Source organism: Acanthochromis polyacanthus, chromosome 14 (genome assembly GCF_021347895.1).
Source record: "Acanthochromis polyacanthus isolate Apoly-LR-REF ecotype Palm Island chromosome 14, KAUST_Apoly_ChrSc, whole genome shotgun sequence".
Taxonomy (NCBI): Eukaryota; Metazoa; Chordata; class Actinopteri; family Pomacentridae; genus Acanthochromis; species Acanthochromis polyacanthus.
The window spans coordinates 30613058-30634925 of record NC_067126.1 but is presented as its reverse complement, the minus strand read 5'-3'; the positions used below and the strand labels follow the sequence as shown (position 1 = coordinate 30634925).

Genomic DNA, 21868 nt, shown 5'->3' with positions numbered 1-21868 from the left:
CGCAAGAAGCGAGCAAGAACACACAGATGGAGCAGCTCCAGCGCATACAGTGCTGTCTCAGAAGCTGAGATGGCTGCGTTGTTGTTATCTGCTACTGCGGTACAACAGACTATGGAGCTCACGGCAAAGGCGCTGCTCTAATCTCACATTGTCTAAACTGGTTCTGTCATGATGCTTTTGATTTCGTGCGTATGCTCACAAAAACAGTCATGCAAATCTTGGGATGTTTAGCTGATGCTATTTATACAGCAGATTCTTATCTTATGTGAAAAGGAAAAGACAGCTGTATGTTCTATCTTCTGTGGAGACCTGTTTCAGTAATTAATCACAACCTGTTTACGTTGTATTTCTGCATCTCTCTAAATGGTCGTTTTAGTTCTTTGTATAATTTTTGAAGGCAGGAGTCCAAAGAGGAAACAATCACTCTCCTAGAAGATGCAATTTATTAATTTTGTAGGAAAAATAATTGCTGTGTGGATTGTGTCAAAGTTTCAGTGATGGAAGTGTTATATTGCGCTGAAATCATAGGAGTGCCATTAAGGTAAAGCCAGGACTTTGTCAGCGGGGACCAAGTCAAAACAGAAGTGCTTTCGCTGAGGAAAGATGGTGGCTTTGGTTAAACAAAATTAAGAAAGTAGATTTAATCATTCTGTGATTTAACCAAGACCCACATTTTTCCCAACACCAAGTGCTTTGGGCTTCAACATAGCTATAAAAACAAGACTGTCCTCCCAAGAAAATGACAGCATCAGTAATTTCAGCCTGCGCCCTAAGACAACATATCTTTAAGTTCAAGTGACAAACCATATAGCGGCAGGAATTATGACAGGGAGAGAAAATCGAGGGGTTGTGTTTGCGTTGTTCAACTTTAGCAAATCTGAACTGAATCAATGTCACATCATAAAACATACAAACTTTCTGGAGGACTTGCTGATGACATCATTAATCACAACTTGTTTGTTACAGGCTGATATAGTACTGCGGCAGAGCAATGTAGAAAATCAAATTATATGTGTTGCCGTACAATATGTATAAACATGTTGCAAATTGGCAGAACTGTTCATTAAATGTTTCCTAATTATGCTGCTAAACGTGTAATTCCAGTGGTATTATATTACTGTTGCATATTAACAATGTGTAAATTGGAAAGATGTAGGCGAGAAAAGCTGCCACAATCACATGTGTTAAACAAGCAGAGGAACAGTGTTAAATATTGTTGCATTGCAGAATATAAGCAAATATGTGAAGCCTGTATGTAGGCCGTCGTATCCTTTGTGCAAGTGTGTGCATGAGCGAGTGGGGGACTGTGTGCATGAGCTTGAATATATGTTTGTGTGCGCATCTGCGTGCGTGTACGTGCGGACGTGTTTGTTGATGCCTATTCTGTGCTCTTCTGCTCATGCACAGGCACTCAAGAGATGCCTGCACTAATGGAGGCTGAAGCTGTCGTAGCTGTATTGATTGCTCAGACCTGCAGATTATTGCTCTGAAGAGTGACCAACAACAACCCACTGAGGTAAAAAACTTCTCTAACCAACAGGAGTCCGGCTGCTCTACCCTGAGAAGCAACATGTTTAATTGTTTGTGGTGTTCTCCGGCCCCTACTGCTCAGGGCCCTGGGGGAGAAAGGCAAGTCCAGGGCCTGACCTTTCCCTTCCATAGCCAGCCTCATTCAGACATAGACTGGGAAATGTATCAGTGCTCCTCGCTTCAACATTGCTCCAATTACCAGACACAAACACAATTGGAGCCCTTATCAACTGGAATAGGAACACTGGTATTCTTTGGAGACTATAAGGCAGCTAATGCACTGAATTCTATAAAAGTGAGTCAAATACACAGCGATTGAGGCATGTTATGTTTACCGATAAAGTAGTATTTCTGATTTTATACAATGACAACAGTAATGTTCTGTGAGTTATATTAATTTCTACTTCCCACAACAGTGTCATGGGTTGACTGACTAAAAATCAGATTATGTGAGAGACACCTTCTTAAACACCTACATTGATTGCTGTTCAAATGCACCAGAGATGCACTAGAAAACAGCAGAGCCGCGTTGGCAACTGAACACACTCCATCAGCATTCAGCTCAGTAGTTTGCAATTATAATGAATATTAATGACTGTTTTCTCATACATAATATTCTCATAATGACTCTACAAAGTAAATGCAGCCCTCCTAAAACAACCATTTATCATAACTACGTAGCACAGCAGTAACTCTGTCCACCACTGCAAAGATAAAGCCATCAGTTACGCTCTTTAAACTCTAACATGTAAGCGTGTGACTGAGTAAACACCTACTGTTGTGGTGAAGAAAATTATATCTTATATTGCATCGTATATTACATTAAACCACTGACTGTAATTTTAATATCTGTTCTCTTTTTGCTTTATGAATTTTTAGCACTGCACGTGAATGAAACAATAGATGAAAGATCCCCTACTGTCCAATAAACAAATGCATTACAGCGACTAAAACAAAATGGAATTCAATGCTGCGTATGAGCTTAAGAGGACTTCTTTACTTCCGTCAAATACCTTTTCCCGAGGGCCATTAAAACAGCAGAGGAGCCAGGCTCAATCCTCACAGACATTATCTGTGAGCGACTGAACCCTATTTGGGAATTGGTAAAGCGTACAGAGAAATAGACTTGGGATAGAACACCCTGGCAAATTCCATTTCACATCTGAAGTGGTCTACTTGTGAAAGATCATTTGGTTTGGAGTGAGTAAACAGAGGGGACTCCATCGCTCTCAATGACTTATGTGTGAAAGCTGGGGATTACAGCCGATCAGGAAGTCTTGGAGCTGTTTGGAAAAGCATTGCCTTGCAAAATGAATCCGACTCCGGGCACTGTGTTTCACAAGCATCTGCTTCTCCCACATTTGTCTCTGCTATACTGCACAGTTGTGAATAAGCCTGGGCACATATGGTTATGTTTCCCACGTACTGTGTCTGTTTTTTACTTGTATTAATGAGTCTTTATTAGATTTAAGAAAGCATTTTTGTCGGTAGCCAAAATAGGACAAAATAGACTGAAAGAAAATTTTTTATTTTTCGTTACATTTTTGTGCAATCAGTGTTTTATTTTCATGTTAATTGCTTATAATAATATTTCATTTATCAATTCCATGGCTGAGGATCGGTAACATGGCCTTACATCAGAGTCTACTGACAGAAATGTTTATATGTACATTGCCATGTTTTCATTGCTCTTCATACAACGTGTTGAGGTTTTTCTACTGTTCAGCACATGACTTCTGATCACCATCTATTCATTATCTCTACACCACTCAGTCCTCATTAGTTTCATGGAGGGGCTGGAGTCTATCCCAGCTGATTTAGGGTGAAGTCAGGTGACTCCCTGGACAGGTCACCGGTCTATCACAGGGCTACACAGAGAATCAAACAAGCACACTCACATTCACACCGACAGACAATTTAGAATCACCATGTTTTTGGACTGTGGGAGGAAGCCGGAGTACTCAGAGAAAACCCACGCATGAACTTGCAAGCTCCAAGCAAAAAGATAACAGACCCAAGCTGGGATGCAAACCAGGGATCTTCTGGCTGAGAGGTGATGGTGCTAACCACCGATCCACTGCGCACTTCCAATCACACTGCACAAAAATATGGTCCCAATTATGAACTGCTTCAGAATTATCTATCATCACAATTTCTGTGAACAGAAAAATGTGCTTTACCTGACACATGAATATTTTTGACCTAACTCTATGTGATCACTGGCAGGTGCTTTTACGGGTCTGGAAAAAACCCTTAGATTAACAATATTATGTCAGTATTATCCTCAAATACGAATAAAGATATTCTGCTTTGAGTGATAAATTGTGTTTAACACAATTCTTCTATTATTGTAAGTTCAATTACCTGGTAAGAAATTTTAACAAAGACATTTACATTTAATTTAATGATTGCCTGCAGCTTCACTTTTCAATACAAGATGTCTTCTAATTTGTGCATTTGTAATGCAGGCTTAGTTTTTCTACATGATACTTATTTAAGGTGCTATCTAGACCAAGATTAGCTTCTGAACTAGTTGCAGTCTCAGACATCTTTGGTGGTACACCTTTAACTAGTATCAGACTCCAATACTCTGTGTAGAGAAGCTCAAACATCCAAGAGAAGAAACCATGACCAAAATGAATTTTGAAAATGAAAGCAAGAAATTAAGTTTCATCTTCAGTCTGTTTGCACTTATAGCCATAACAACTATATTGAGTAACAGCTGGACATGTACAAAGTGCAATTCAGGTAATCATTTAAATGTTAAATAACAAGAAAGAAAGAAGAAGTTCAATAAAAAGTGACACGGTGTTTCTGTATTGGACACATAGTAATTAAAATGTTTTATAACTGACATAAATGACAGTCGTACATAATAATGGCCAGTTTGTCCGAAGAGAGAAAAGAACATAATTTCATTTTAAATGTCTTAATTATTTTAATCCATTTTGATCAGGCAGAATAAAAAACAGAACATGCTGAATGATCATAGTGGGCTTCTACTTGGGCACAAAAGCACTTCAGTGTGATGGGCAAAGTGGCACTCAGTTACTGTGGAGCTACTGAAGCTGATAAAAAGGGAGAGACATTAATTGAATGACCTTGGCATCAGTGGTTTTAATAAGCAGATGTGCTTCAATATAAAAAGCACACAACTGGAGAAAATCGCGTCTTATTGGCTATTTTAGTGTCTAGATCTTTGTCCATGTCTTGAATGCTGTTTATTGTTTGTGGAAATTCAGTTTAATTGTTACCTCAACAGCTTGCAGACAATGAAATACAAGATGTTAGTGGAGATTTAAAGTCATTATAAGACAGAACATCTTAAGCTTTAGGATTTTTGATGCTAAAAACAAACTAAACTATTTAATGGATCCTAGAAAGTGATCAGAGGTGCTATGAAAGGGGACAAACAAGCAAAACCAGACTAAGAACCTAACCTGCGATAGTAGCATGCTATTGGTAGTGAATACCTGAACTCCAGCTGAGAGCAGACACTGGCTGCTATGACAGATCCATCAAAGCAGCAGAGGCTGTCTCTCCTGATGTGGACTTCGGCATGGGCTCTGCTGGCTGCTGAGAGCTGAGGCCGACTCTGCGTTGTCCACTGGCACCCAGCCAAACTGGCCCCGCTACTATTGTCCTTCACCCTCCAAGCTCTGAAGCCTGCTATTCAATTAAGACACAGTAACTTTGTGATGCATGCTTCAAGAGAGGCTTTAAACACAGTTCCAGCATCAAGATTGTGCATTTAAATGAATGAGGCAGTCACAGTGGAGGCTCTTTAAAGTTAATCAGGATCAGGAGACAGTAGAGAGCCTTTATGAAACTGTTTCTGTCATGCTTTCTTGCAGACCATATGACACCATGCTGTACAGTATGCCTTGGACCAGACTTTCAAACAGTCCCTGCATCATCTGGTGTATCTGTCACATCCACAATTACATTATTGCTGTTTCACTCACACGAGCCACTGTGTCAGAGCTCTCAAAACCAAACAGATGGAGCTAGTTGGCAACAGAAGGCATGCAAATCATGGATCATTTGATTGGAGATCTTATTTAATTATTCAACCAAGTGGCTGTCTTGGATAAGACTCAATACATGCTGCCTACTGTACAATATGTGTAAGCAACTGTTACAATTTTCAACTAATAAATGAGTTATTCAAAGATGAAAACTAATTGTGTTGCATGCAGTGTTGTTTGGAGTGTACATGAAATTTCTGGTAGAAGACTTTCCTCTTTTTGTAGTTTTGATTTTTATAATTACAATGCCTTTTGTCTTCATTTTTACTGAGAAAAAAATAGTGCAGCTACAATTTTTACTGTGTGTGCAGGGATTTTGTGATGTATACATTGCATTACACATAGCATATCTGTATATCAAACACACACGAGAGAGCTCATGAAGTATCCAACAGCCACATCGAGGTGTGATGTTCATTTTATGCAAGCCTTATGAAACCTTGAATTGGACGGAAAAAATAGCGGGAACTAGAGAGGCCACTGTGACAATGTACCCAAATTACAATCATGGGAACCAAGATCAAGGATTTCAAGTAGTGAAGTAAATTAAATGAAAATTTAGTGTTGGCTGAAATAGTTTGCAGAAAAACAAAATGAGCTGTATTTAACATTCAGGCACAATGTTGAAAAGTGACAATTGCTTATCTCCATGGAGATCAATAATGGCTGCAGGATCATTGTGTAAAGTGTCTGCAGGTTTAATGCAGATAGGATGTCATTATTATTTTCTTTCTCCTAATGACCATCATTATGCACGGACACTGATTGAATTCCATTTGTTACCTACGTTTGAGCCTGAGTGGAATAATTACCATTTAAGTATCTCCATTAAAATTCATGCACGGATGTTCATACTCAGACCTTCTTTTAAAAATAACTAAAGTATTCACTGAATACAAAATGCATCAGATATAACACAGCCTTGCTTTTATACTTCAAGAATAATTACACATGAGTGTTAGTAAAGCATGTCTTCCTTTTTAGTTTGTGTGCTTTTTAAATGATGGCAAAAGAAAAGCGAGAAACAGTTGCTGCTCAGTTTCTATCAATGCAGCACACTTTCTTAATATTTAATTAAAATGGATTTGTTGGTAAGTGTGATCAATATCCAACACCCTGGCTAAATTGCTTTTTCAACCTCTTGAGTCACATACAAAGTAAATATGTTTTAATGGTTACATACAAATCAGTTACATTTCTGATTTTATATCGCATAGGAAGAAAAGGATTGTGTTGTATAGAAATAAAACAAGATCTTTTTCTGCTGTTACAAGCAGGAATGATGATCCTTCCCAAGGCAGCTCAGTCATAGGTCTATAAGCCTATTTCATTATTCATTGGTGCATGAATTCAGTAACTACCAAACATGTCACTCCTTGTTCATGTTTTACTGCTGGTCATCCTGAGTGTATACTCGCCCAAGTGGAAGTAACTGTGTTTACGTTGCAGGTAAATAAGGCAGCCTCTTCCTAATACAGCCATCTTTCTGTAAATACACAGCTGAACAGTGAGCCACCAGAGGAGAGCGGAAAGGGGATTTGGCCACACCTAATCAATCACTGACAGATTACTGCTAAAGCCACTTCCATACACATTAAAGAGGGACAAATGCAGAATTGCAACTGAACAAGTTCTAGTTTTAAGCCAACAGTGGGACTTCCTGGTGATTTATCAAAGTCACTGCTGCTGAGCAGCATGCCTGTGTGATTGTAGTTCACAGCAGACAGAACTGAGGCGCAGCATTGAAAGGAGTGTTTATGCCCTCAGCTGTGGCACTGTCAGCCTTGTGGAATTTACTGTAAATCACATTGCTTTTATTGCAAGATTTAGTAGCTTATCCTCTTGTGGGCTCTATTCACTTCAAGCTTGTCCCTATTAGGATTTTAGCCCGAGTCTATACAGGGACTTGGATACACATCTTGAAATAATGTGGGAAATCATGTCTGTAATTTTTCACTTTTCGAGCATCTTTCATTCCATAATATCCAGTGCTCTTTTGTAGCTAAATGTTTCATTGTTTGCTTTCATTCAACTGCAGTCTTGCATATGTGAGTCTAATATTTGTACTCAAAGATCTCTTTTCCTGATGAGAATCATTGACTCTGATAGCCCAGAGATACAGAGCAGCATCTCAGCAAATTATGTTGTTTACACTATTACTCCAGCAGAATCCCCAAATTGAATTTATGTAAGTTGTGTAATGATAGAGAATATAAACACCGTTTGGAGATGGGAAACCATTATGTTTCAGGACCAGTGGAAGTATTCAACACATTTTTATTTGTATAAGTATAGGTACACCCATTGCTACTGAGCTGCTGTGGTTATTGTGAAACAACAATCACTATAAAGACCGGTCAATACCTCCACGAACCAGTGATCAGGGGAATAAAAACTGTTACATAAAGATGCATGCTCCAGTGCATGCGGCTGGTTTCTCCAGAGTCAGTGTTTCATGGCAGAGAAAAATAAATGCCCAGCAACATTGCTGAAGTGATCACACATGACATAAGAGTCTGTAGGCAGAAGGTTAAAAAACAGCCAGTCACATGCCGTGTAAACCCCTAACCTCATTCCTGGGGAAATGAACAATTTCACTCTGTGTGTGTGTGTGTGTGTGTGTGTGTGTGTGTGTGTGTGTGTGTGTGTGTGTGTGTGTGTGTGTGGGAAGGGAAAGGGGATATTGCCAATTGTTTTACATCCATTCATTTTTTTTCAACGAGTGTTTGATCAATACAAGAGTAATAAAATAAAAATAACTGATCTATAAAATGCTTCCTTCAGGAGAGCTACTGCAAAAACGTTGCTCTTTTTCTGAAATTCAGCTCCATCTAATCTTACAGCTTGTATTAACAAAATCCATAATCTCAAATTGCCACATAAAATCAAGAACAACAACAAAAATAATCATCTGATCCACTGGCTATAATTTCTCCTCAAGGTTTGGTATGTGTCAAGGATTCAAGTGTGTGATGGACATGAACTGTGCTCCCTGTAGCTGTATGTGCGGGTGTCTGCATGATGTGTGTATTGACGTGCTGTAGCAAGAGTTCAGGGAGGCAGCTGAGCAAAATAATTTAGAATGTCCTGCCTGCTGACACAAGGACAAAGGCACAGACTGAACATGCCCATATGAGGAAGGAGACAATGGACGTGGCTACACCTGGAAATGCACTGCTGTTGTTTTCACTATGACCTCCACAGCACACAGAGATTTTCACTGGCCGTTCCTACGAGCGCGGACACTCACTTCTAGGCCGAGTCATCTGCGTATTAACAGGATATTGTTCCGCTAGGGTCAGAAAATTATCTGATGAGGCACTGGCATTCTCAAATAACCAGCAGCCGAATACACACGTTCTTGTTATTACGGCAATTTTCTCTTCATTGTTTGCTAACAGTGGCAGAACGCTATACAGTGGTGGTGAATGATGCTGGTGCATGTGAGCTTAAAATCTGTCATTTTTCCAGAGCGGCTCAGTGGCTGTTTTGTGTCCTGCCTTATGGGTAGGATTTCTCCAAAGAGTTCATGCAGTTGGAATTAGCATGGTGCAGTCAAGGGAGTAGTGAAGGCTGAATCAATGCATCACTCCAAGAGCCTTGGGTATGGAGATGAGAGGGCATAATGCGACTTTTGGTGCTCATATCGTGTGTCTGACCAGGGTCTTTCTGCTGTGATTCCCCAGTGGAGGAGAGATCACCTCTGTCTTTCAAGGCCGTGCACAGATAGTATTGAGAGGCTGGACAACAGTGTGCTAAAGTGTGTGTCATAACATTACAATTAGGACTTCCTGGACACAATTTTAAGAGTGAGATGAGAGGATTGATACCTGTAAAGTGCACAGTCTACAAACATTACTGTTGGGTGCCTGCTGGTTTAGTTTAGGGGAACAACAGACTTGTTTTTTCTGCAGATCCAAACTCCTCAATAGCTCACTGATTAACACATAACATGGTATATGTTTCATCTATGAGAAAAACCAAACTGTGCCAAATATGAAGAGAGATTTCTTGGCCGGATGCACTGGCTTCCTGGAGTGTTGCTGTCACTGTGAGGTTGCAGGACAACCTACAAAAACTCCTTCTGTCTTTATGCTAAGCTGCTCTGCTGCTGGCTGCAAGATCTCTGCAAACAAACATATTTCTGCTTGTCTACGTATGAAATTCCACTGACCCTGGGGTGAGTTTAGTTCACAACATCAGCAGGTTGGTGAAGTTTATTTAAAGATGTGTGATGCATTTTGTGATGCTTCTTGTAGAGAACAGAAGAGATGTAGAATATTTTCAGTATCAAGAATGTTTTTACGCACTGGAAAATGGCACAACATGTCTACAGATGGATATAAAATATAGAAACCACTGTCTTACACAAACAAACAAGCACGCGAGGGCACCTCACACAGCTCCCAGCAGTGTATATATACAGTACAAGGCAGAGGAAGGCAGTTCCAAGTAGTGCTTGCAGACAGTACAATTAGATAGTTAATGCGTCAAATTGCCTAAAGCAAAATGCTGCCATGATAGGCTACTTGTGAACTGCTGCTCATTAGGGTTGATTCTCTTTGAATTTGGCTCTCGCCGGAGAGAACATGCGCAGTGAGCAGCGTGCAGCCTTCAGTCAGTGGAGCAGCTGTCCAGGGTTTGGAATTCCAACATGGCAGAGGCTGTGGTCAGTCTTCCCCTCTCTAACTTGGAATGGTTTCAAATGGTGAGCAGCCACGCGTAACCCGAGCAAGCCATTCATCTGCGCACTGGCCGGATCGATGGTACTATAAACCTTGACGCTGCCCTGTCAACTAACACAGGTAAGTGTCCGATTAGTGTGTCTGTGTGTGCGGGTGTGTGTGTGTGTGTGTGTGTGCGTGCGTGCGTGTGTGCGGCGGTGATGCGAACAATTAAAAAAGAGAAACGGAGCAGCTCCGTATACGCGCTCGCAGCGAGAGAGAGGAACGATGTCGCGCATCACAGAGCTGCAGCCAGTCAGTCAGTGTGGCCGCTCATCCTGCTCCTTTTCTCCCGATGCCTAAATTTACTTGTCACCGCTTTGAGGGGGGGAATATACTAAATGAAGGCTGCCGAGCAAATTTGCAAATTAATATTGAACTAGTTTGAAGGTTGCACACGCGGCTGGATCCTAAATAACTTTCCTTTTGCAACGAGAAGTTTTGCGTTTTTTCTTCTTTTTTCTTTTTGCATGTCAGCCGGAATAAAACTTGCCACGATAACCGCAGGCGGGGAGGTTAATAGATGGGTTGTCATTGCGCTCTTAGTGGGACAACTGCTGGCAAGTAATCTATTTTAAAAGTACAGGGAGGGGGGCATCACGCTGCTTTAGCCTCTTCCTCTAATGGGCGGCATGAAGAATGTGTGTTTTATGTCATCTACAGTCGCTCACATGCTTCCTATTCTCTTGTTCCAATTCGCGCAAGAAGTGACAGGCTCCAGCCGCCTGTGTGGCTCTCTCGTCTCCGTGCAGGGCTTTTTTTGCTTCGTATATACACATAGATTCCACCCGCAAGCTCCCGTTTTTTTCCCGTTTTGCCTTAATGGTATATTCCTTAATTACTCTGCCTAAATGAACACCCGAGGACGGAACAAGAGACCGTGCGTAAAGTTGTGAAATCCGATAGCTGAGGAAGAAAAAAAAGTGCCTGTTATGAGAAACAACCTTTGGAATTCCTCCTCGTGAAAATTCCGATTCTGCTGTTTTCCCCTCTCCTCTTGTTTTTAGGCTTGAAGACATGATCACTAGCACCAGTATTTATGGTATGTGCAATTTGTAATTATCTTTTAATGTTATTTTTTTGTATTTGTCGCATCTGGGGGAGGGTAAAGAGCTGTCATTGAAGGAATGTATTTTATTTTTCCTCCCTCTTGTGCATGCATTGGTTCATGTTCAGAAGTTTACTTGATTTGGGTTAAATTAATTGTAATGGGCACACTTGAGAGATAAGGGTACATTGTGTGATTAATTTCATACAAGTGGCGTTATCAATTAATTTCAAAGCACCTTGTGAAGGTTGAGGAATTTGCCCCCATTTTAATTTGCTTTCTGTAACTGGCATTCTTTATGTGCAGTTTCTTTTTTCTTTTTCTCCCTCCTCATTGCACTGCTTTCTTATATATATTTTTTGCATGCGTGACTCTTACCAGTATGACTATTTTGCTTAATAGACAATGACTGTGAATTTAAAAGGGTTGCACATTTTCATTAGGGGTTCAAATTGAAAACCTACTAAGTGTTCAGTCTGTTTCTATGTCAGAATTTAGCCTTGAATTAAATATTTACCCTCAAAGGAATTGAAAACTGTCTATTATGAAAATTGGAATGTGACAGTAGCTCATGAGCTCTTTTAAATGTTAAAAAATATGAGAATAATAAAATCAGTGTCATAGTTACAGGTTGCATCATAAATATGCCTTTGTTTTTTCACTAATTATTGATATGAATGATAGGTGAAAAGTAACTACAAAACTAAACAAAATACAGAATTGCAGTAATCTGTCAATTTTACAATATTAGTACAAAATTATTATTGTGCTGGTAGTTTGTCAAACAACTTATGCGATGCAGAACAGCTTTTAGGAAAATTCACACACATGTGCTTTTTATTTGGTCGTCACACTCAATAACATTTCACAAGTGAAAAAACACCAGCCGGTCAAAAATTAGTTCAAAGGCAACGTCAGAAATAGCTGTTATTCATGCTGCAGTGGAAATGATTTGTGACAAGCCAGCAAATGGACACAAAGTCAGGAGAAGTAACAAGTTGTGTGCTGTCTCTCTTTTGCAAACACTTTGTCCTAAGTGAACCCTTCCCACCTCCATAGAACAATTTACTTAATTGTGTTCACACATTTCATTTGCATGTTTTGCTTTGAGAGGAAATTAACATCATCAGCAGTGAGCTGAAGTATGTTTTCACTCCTCTTCAAAAATAACAGCATTCCAGCATCCGTCACTCAGTGGAAAAAATGTACATTACTACCGTTTTCATTATGTTGGAGTGTTTGGTTGTAATGTGTTTTTGTAAAGTGGGTATTAAATTCGTCGGTCAGGTTTGGTTGTTTTTTCATATCTGTGCCCCACATGCATGTGTGCCGGCGACTTTTGTTTCAGTGAATTTTGATTTGAGCTGCTCAGACATGAACACTGAGTAAGATGACAAATTGACTGGAGCAATAAATCACACTTTAATTTGTTTCCACCGTTCGTGCTGTAAAACTTAAACACCGTGCACGGGCTCTTCACATGTGCCATTTCATTTATGGAGTTGCATTATTTAATTGAGAACTTTTTTCTTTTTTTTTTTACAAAAACATAACGCTTGAATTTTCATACTGCCATATGTTCACTGCTAATTTTACTAGAGATTATGTTTCAGGTTTCAGTTATGAGAGCAGGTTGATAAATTGCAAAACATCATCTTGTCATTATCAAACCATCCTCCTGAATCTTTGATCTCTAATAGCCTAATTATTAAATACTACCTGAGCATATTTATCAGAGTTCAAACTCCAGAAGGGTTCCATGTCTGAGCTCCTGCAGTGTGTTAGGCGATTCTTGCAGATCCTTACTTAACCCCAGACACCTCCAGCGTGCATGAAAAGAAGCTGACAGCTCTGTTTATTTCTGATAGGATAGCACTTATGATAACAATCTGAGCTGCTGCTTGACATAAATCTCTGCAGCTGAATTTTACAACAGATGCTGACCCCCCTGTTTTCATCACCCCCTTCACTGTGTGTCACACATGTTCACACGTTTAAGAGTGAGTGTAAATAATAGCAAGAAGTTGTGTGGAGTCAAGTAATTGCGTCCACCTATTTTCCAGTGACGTTGGCTTGCAAAAAAAATATTCTTGTTGTATTTTGTTGTGTTACATTGACAAAGGATCCCTTGTTGATGGTGGACAAAGCAGAAGATTTATTTTCCACTGCGCAATCAGTGCACCTTTCTAGTAGTTAGATTTTTATCAAAAAGAAATTACACTTTAAAATATATTTTTTTCTTGGTATAATGCTACTTTGTACGCTCTTGTTTGTGTGTTGTAGCTGCACCACATAAATCAAAATAGGCTTCCAGGAATTTAGTGTTTATTGCTGTTATGATGATTATAACGCACAGTCTGTGATTCATTGTTAGGTTGCTTAATTACTGATTTACCCACGCATAATGCAGAAATTATTGAAGATGGGCGTCTTAGAGAAATCTTTGACTTGATGGTGTGTCATGTGTCCTTGTGAAGCAGATGAGCTTCTCTAAATGCTCTGTCCATAATCTGAAGTGTGTAACACCACAAGTGATCATTGAAATCGACAGCCCGATTTAAAACATTACTTTAGGGAAGTGCTATGCGACAGAACTGACACTTTATACGTGCACAAATGAAGACAATTAAGGCAGCTCTTGAATACCTTGAGCTGACTCTGTGCAAACACCCCCTGGGATGTCTGCAGGGCTTTTGTAAATAGATGAAATGCTCATCTTTACACATGGATCTATTTGTCAGTAACTACAAGAAATCCCATCCAACCCCTTGACTATATTGTACCAGATCAGTGCAGGATTGCCATTTAAGCAAATATGTTAAGCGGTGTCTTTCCTGTTTTTCATATAAAGAAGCGAGGGAGTCCCCAACGGAGTCAGGCTCCAGCAAAAAAAGGGACGAAAAAACTCCACTCTTTCAACGGGTCTCCCCCCCTCCCTCCCTTCTTCTCTCTCTTTGTCTCTTTCTCTATTCCTCTTCCTCTCTTGTATCCACATCTCTGTCGTTTCCCTCATGGCAGCTTGCTATGTTATCTTTGTGTGTTTCTCTCTATGCTGACAATTCTTGCAGTGATTTAAGTTGGACTGCATTAGAAGGTGGAGGCAGCTGTCTGTTGCTATACTGAGGGACGTGTTTGCTCTACTGCAAAGATGAAGGACCATGAATCCTTGACATCCTCCCTTTCTCTTCCCTCCTCCTCCTCCTCCTACCATCTCATTTAGACACAGTGACTGTCTGCTCAGACTTGTTTTTTTTTTCTCCTCTGAGTGACAGCATATGGCATAGACATTTTCTAAAATGCATGTGTCTACCAATGGCTGCTTGTTCTTACCCTTCATATGTCTCCCAGCTACGGGTTTGTCATGTCATTTTTTTTTGTTCTAATTCTGACAAAATACTCACAGATTAATTTAGTTTAGCAGATTCCAGTGGATATAGCAATGCAGGTTGAATACTGAAAGACCTTGCGGATATTTGGAGCCTATTTTACTGCAGCCTGTAATTCCTGTAGCTCTTTGGATTTCTTTGGTTTTATTCAAGTTCATATTGTTTTTTGTTGTTGTTGTTGTTGTTGTTTTTAAATATTTAAGGGATTATGTGCAGAGATGTTTAGTGATTGTGTGTGTGTGGCTGTGAGCTGTATGTGTGTGTGTGTGTGTGCATGCTGGTCTGCCTGTCTGTTTTTTCTTTGTACCAGATTGAGGGTGGACACAATGCCTTGTTCTCTTTCTAATTTCTTTTTTTAAGGAAACTAATCCCTCACACATACATCCCATAATGTCATTATGAACCATACCATAAAGTATAATGTGCTTATAGAGCTCAGGGTTCACTGAATGACTGATTATAATAGCAGCACTTTCATGAGGTATGTTGCAGGGCTGGTTTATTCAGGCCATTATTGCCAGGCGTATTATTTACACAGAGTACAGCATTTGTTGCCTTAAACTCCTTGTTCTTCTCGTTTCCAACACATTGAAACAGGGGCTTTGTTTCATCTGCTTCACATGAGGTGTCTCTGCACTCATAAGGAGACGAGGCAGCTTGGTGCCTGTTGGGGATTGGCTAGAATAGACAATCCCCAGGTGTACTAAACTAGGTTTAGCACTAAGGCTTTTAATCTGGACTTGTAGGAGATTCATGTGCATTCATAGATTTGCCTCTGTAATTATCATACCCCCAGTGGCAGCCAGAGAGACGTTTGCCTAAATCACTGATGTCCTCATTACACTGTTTACATTTTAATTAGACATGCAAAATTCTTGAGTTTTTTCACTGACCAAAAAGATTTTTAAATCTTCATTTCAGCGTGGCCATTTGCCTAGAATCTTGCCTTTCAATCTAGAGAGAAATATGTTTGTTTTTAAATTTAGCCCTCCTTATATCGCTTCAAAGTGTTTTCTAATAAAATGTGTAATATAAATTTGGTATTTTCTAGCTGAGGATGTCATTCATAGGTTGCTTTATGAGCAAGGTCTGAATGGAGTGGGCAGGAGACAGCGCTAGACGACAGCATGAACATGTTATTCATCTACAAGGAATAACAACATTATGTCCTTATGACTGAATCTGCTTCCACGTCTTTAATTTATTTCTTTGGCCAGATAATGCACTGTTACTCTCAGCCAGTGAATACCCGGCACTCAAGGAGTATGATTAACAAAAATCTACAATTCCATGACTTTTGAAAATAGCTGGCACTTGGAGCCGTCATTGTGTGCGTGAGTACCGTTGCTTATCATTGAATAACCTTGGTGAAGAGAGGTGTTTGTTCCTGTCCTTCTACCAAGGTGTTTTTTTTATATTTTTATTTTTTGCATGCTGTTGGGGAGTTTTGTACTGCGAGAGAGCAGCAAGCCTTTCACAAGAGGATAGGAGAAAACCCAATATTTTTGCTGTATTAAAATTCCCCTTGTGTTCTCACAAACCAGTGTTTGATTAATCTGGTAATCGAGGCCATCATTCTAGCTGCACTGAAAATCCAGGCAACTAGACAACCTTTAAGGACTATTTCATTTCACCACGTTCGTCAGCTTCATTATAGGTTATTTGAAATGGAAAATGCTTGAATGTCTCCATACAAATCCTCAAATTTATCTTGATGCCGACTTCTTTTAATCAACTAAACCCCTTATTTCTATTAAGTCTGACTAACTCTGATCCCACTGATGTGTTTCCATAAAAATGTAGCTTCTCTGAAATTTAACAAGAGATGAAAAAATATAACTGTCATTCTGAATACATTTGTCTCACAGAATAACAGTGTGTCACAACCATTTCACTTTGCCATTGTAGTAATGACAATATAATAGTGTTATAATTCATGTATTGAAATACATGCCGGAATTAACTTTGACATTTATATTCAAGAGCATGCATGGATTTGCTTTGAATATAAAAGTTCATGTTTTGACTGTTTCCCTGCCTCCCATTCATCACACCCCATGCTAATTGTCTCAAATATCAATTTGGGACAATTAGCTAAAACGATGATCAGATGAGATGCGAGCTATCAGTGGTTATCTCAAAGTTCTCTGCGATTCATTCATCCTCCGTGGAGTGCGGTTGGTTGACAGGCTGGCTCGGCGCCAGGTGCTAGCAGAGGGACCCTTGAGTGCCAGGGACGGGAGAGGATGGGTTGAGGTTTGCCTGATGGTGTGGAGAGGAGGGAGATGAGGGTGAGTGGAGGGAAGGAACGAAGGGGGGGCTGGAGGATGGAGGGGCGAGTCTAGGCTGCCATGGAGGTTTAAGGTGTCAGGCTGCGGCACGGCAGCGGGTGTCTGCAGTGACACCGTGACGGGACCACAGCAGTCTGTGCAGGAGTAAGACATGACATGAAGGGAAAGGAAAGAAAGAAAGAAAATGTTTGTCCATTGATTATTGTAACATGAACACACATAGACATGAAGTCATAAAGCTGTTTCTCACTTGTGTGTAGTCATTGAAAAGTCTTGTTGTCTGGCGTGCGGCCTATCTGATAGGCCCTCTTAAAGCCTACCCGGTGTTAGATTAATTTAAATCTAAGAGCACAAAAAAAAAAAAAAAACAAGTGCTCAAGAGTTCAGCGTCATCACTGAGCTTTATGAGGGCTGACACTTCTTTTGTGTTCATTATCAGGAAATCACCTCAGGGAGTCGTGTTGACTTTGCATGGTCTAAAATAGCTGTTACAGTGGACTGCCCCACGCTCTCTCGCTCACTTCCACTGCAACTATCTGGGGAGGCAAGGTGGAAATACCAAACGAAGGTTTTGCTGAGAAAAGCTAAACATAGTTTAAACTCCCACTTTCGCAAAGGAAATGAAGCCATTTGTTGAGCTGCTCTGTCTAGGATGTTGCTCGCACTAAACATAACATTGTGTTCTGTTTGATTTCAGTGGGTAGTGTAGTATTACATCTGCGGAGTACAGGGCTGTTTTATGTTTTTAGGTGGTTGCTGCTGCACCGTGTCCAACTCAATCTGCCCACAGATCATTTAGGATGAAATAAAAACTAGAGGTATATTTTTGTTGGTTTATTGTTGTAGTTTTCCTCTTAGGCTCTCCCTATTTAAAGGAAAAATGTATTAATATTACATCATTGTTGGCATTATTAGGCCTGCACACGGTTTATAGCAGCATTTCTATGCAGTGCAGAACAATGGTAGATTCATTTACTTGGAGCGTGATGTTTCTGCAGTCCAAACCCTGACTGCATCGCCTCTCCCACATCTTTAAATGGATCCCATGAGTCTTCAGCTCTGTTGTTTCCATTATTCATTTCAAAACTTCCATGTAGCATGGAGAGGCTAGAGGGGTGAAAAATAATTTTGTGTCTGAAAAAATTGATGTAAAGCAAAGTCACTGCTCTATGCAAAGTGTGCCATGCCTTGGGAGCATGTGAGCTGGTGTACTGTAGGAGGAGTGAGCGCTTGGGCAAGGCATGGACTGTATGTGTGTGTCTGCCTCTGTGTGTCTGTGTGTTCCTGTCAGTCTGTCAGTTAGGCCTAATGTGGCTCCCTAGAGGTACCTGGGGGAGACCCATCTAGCACCCAGTCAGCCTCTGCTGGCGGCCAAGTGGTGACAACGGGTTCCCACAGAGAGAGGAAGTGTCATAGTATGTATGTAAACTAGTGACAGATGACTGGAGACATGTGGCCTGTAGACACTGGGCCTGAAAGTAAAGCAGTTTTGCCTCCTCGGCTTCCCTCCTTTCTTCCCACTTGAGACTTCAGAGAGTGAGCATCAGGCTGCACAACAGCGCGGAATACAGTGACAACAAGTCAAAGATGTGAATAAAAAGGATGCAAATCATTTGGCATGAAAAGACACATGCTATGCGCAAAGGCTTTGTTTGCCTTTGAAAGGCTGTAGCAAAGGAGTGAGAAGTTTTTAGTGTGCAGAGCTTCAGGCAGCTTTTCTAGGCCACAGGTCATGTGGGTCAGTGTTACACTCCCTGCAGCCTCACTTCAACCCTCGGTCTGGAAATAGAACATGCAACGTCACCCAGCCAGGAGGGAGGTAGATTCCAGACCTCAGTGGCCACAGGCTGCACATGTGGAATCTGCTCGTGTAGTTGACCCCAAGTGTTTGAAACTCAGAATGCTCCCAGTAGGATATTGTTATTTCATGCATACCCAAATGAGCAAGGCTGTACGAATTGCCTTGTACAAAGTGGACGAGTATACTTTCTGTTCACTGCTGGCTCTTCACAATTCATCAAGGGAACTCACACTAGCCAGAGGCAGATTTATTTAACAGTATGCACATAACCTGTGAGAAAGGCAAAACATAACAAATAAGCAGAGGAGTAAATGTTTTTTTATTGCATATTTCTGCCAGTAGGCCGTGTGCCTACTTTCCTCTTTTAAACATTCAGTGTAATAGATGGAAAGCTGGCACATGCATGATAGACGCAAGAATTGTACACTTAAGAATCACCCGAGCATTATTAGAAAGATTTCATCCGAGCCTTGCAATCGCAGAGCATGAAGCGTTACAGTTTTTGTTAAGTCAACATATAAAGTAGTTACACTTTTATCTTAGGACAAAATGAAGGCAAAAAAGTGGCTCATAAAAACAATAAAACAAAGAACACACAAAGTATTTCCTTATTCAGGCTAATATCGCTTGGAAAGACCTCAGGTCACCATGAGCCCAGACAATATAGCATATTGTGCCATTTGAATATTTTGGAGAAAATCGATTTTTTAAAAATAAATTCTTCATTTTAAGCACCTTTATGCAACACTTAGGAGATATGCACTATACACTTTTCTTTTCCAACCTCTTTTCATGTTTTGCTCTTACATGGCTTAAAACATTTGAGGAAAAATCTGCTTTAATGCAATTAGAAAAACAAAGAGATGAACAAGAGGCAGTTCAATATTTGCTAATTATGGCTACAGTGCATTTCTGCAGTGTTATGTATAGAGCAACATATGGTCATTTATGAGTTCTGATATCAAACTCGTGACCAGTTTCCAAATCGTGACCATTTTGAGAGAAAGCTGTGTGTCTAAGCGACAGCTCTGCTTTCTATCCAGGGAAGTAAAATCTATCAGCACTGATGAGTTCATGCTCCATTGAATATATCCTTGCCAAACTGTTTATTGTGAGCTCCAATAGTGCGATTGTGCTATTCTCTAGTCCATGTGGTGCAAAGAGCCAATTCACATTTGAGCAATGGGTGACCCTAGGTTGTGTATATTGATGAGTGGGATTTGTTTCTTAATAGAATTGTGTCTAATTAATTAGCTTTTAATTGGTTGAACTCTGAACATGCAAATACAGCACAATGTGGAACAATCATTGCTTTAAACTGCATAAAGGGCTGCATTATTGAGGCTGACATAAAGAAATACAGGAGATGTTTTGTGTTTATTCTGTTTGTGATCATTTATGCTTTGTAGTGTAAAATGCACTTCATCCATACTTACACGAGGAATGGATTTCTAATACCCGAAAGGCGTCAGTTGAACAAAGAGAAATATCTGAAATGCCTTCCTCTCAATTTCTATTAATTATCTCATTTATTTTTCACAATTGCTTTGTGACACACATTGACCTTTTTTTCTTTCCTTCATTTCATAATCTATTAAGGAATGCTCTGGAATCATTTTCGTTGCACGTCCCTTTTTGCATTCTTCTCATTTGTGTCAAAGCACTGAACTCTCTGAAGGCGTCCAATCTGTCATCCTCTTGCCTCACAGTGGTGTACAGCTGCTTCAGCTAGACATTGGCATCTTTCATTCATTTTTGCCATTTGTACAAATTACACTACCGTGGCACTTAGCCCTGCTAGAGCATGCATATGGATGAATTTTATAACAGTTAAATCCACTCATATATATAATAGAGGTGTTTGCAGCAGCAACCACAGACACCTCCTGCTGCATGTTACCGTGTTAACCCTGTTGTCATGTTTCATTCTGTGCTTTTGAAGTTTGAAAGAACATTTTAAATTGTGGTGCATGGCTCAGCTTTAATCAAGTACCACAGTGCAACAAAATGCTTGTATTCTGTAGCTTAGCTGAGCGTTTTGAAGACACATACAGAGCCCATGGAATTTAAAAAGCTATAAATGAAAAACAATTTGGAAATTTTCCAACATGCAAAATGCCTTTACTTTACAGTCGCCTTATGTCCAAAGGCATATTAATGTGCTATTGTCTTCTGCAAAATGTATGTAAAAATGCATTTGCTTCTGGCTTTTCACTAAACTAAGTAGATCCAAAATACGTGAACTAATGGAATATGATCTTGCTTCATGGAGCAAGCCCACGGAATAATAAACAGTCCAGACGTCTTACAGCAGAGGTTTTGGTTTGGATGTAAATGGGTATCAGATTGCAAAAACAAGTGTGTTTTTTGTTAGCTTCAATTTTTAAAAAAAGAAAAAAACACAAGCTCTTTATGAGTCAGTGTAGCATTTTCCTCTTCCTTTGTTGTTTCACATTGAAAACTGTAAGTTATATCAAGGCCACTTCTTAGGACCTCGAAAGCAGAACATTCTGTGCAGCAGCTTCTTACAGAACAACCACTGTGGTTATGAAGAAGCTGTAAAAAATCATTACAGATCTATGCTGCTGGTTTGATAAGATACGCTGTACACATGAAAAGGACACACGGCAGGTTCAGTCAGGGTCTCCGTGTATCAGTCAACAGGTGTTCCTGCATATACTCTCATTTAGAACATGCTAGCAGGAAAAATGCGTCGTATAGTGCATTTCTTACTTTATTGCAGCGGTATTTGTTTGCTTTTGAGCAAATTATGTTAGGTTCCTCCTCTTATTCTCCTAAACACAGTTTCCAAGCTCATGGTTTATCAACAAATTTTGTTCCACCCAGAAGTTTAAATACACCAAATACAGCAAGCTAAATATAATGCTGCACAAAAAACCTACAACATTAGCTTTGGATTTGCCAGCACAGGCACAAAAAAACATTGTATTTTCTGTGAGAATGCTTTCCTCCAAGACCAAGACTGTATACACATGATGTCCTTCTTTTGTCACTTTATAGCCACAAATTTAAGAATATATGACAACAATGTGGTAGAAT

The 21868-nt window shown here is 40.0% G+C and overlaps 1 protein-coding gene across 2 annotated transcripts in view; it reads left to right on the top strand.

Annotated features, from left to right (window-relative positions):
• Positions 1-10151: 10151 nt before the first annotated feature.
• Positions 10152-21868, top strand: part of fign (fidgetin) — a 29147-nt gene continuing 17430 nt past the window's right edge. Inside the window, exons 1-2 of one of the 2 annotated variants that reach the window (XM_022218332.2) lie at positions 10153-10363; positions 11290-11324. In XM_022218332.2, the coding sequence (XP_022074024.1) occupies positions 11300-11324 (25 nt within the window). In that variant the 5' untranslated portion in view covers positions 10153-10363; positions 11290-11299. Of the gene's footprint in view, positions 10364-11289; positions 11325-21868 lie in introns of both variants that reach the window. The other variant, XM_051959139.1, reaches the window with a different exon arrangement.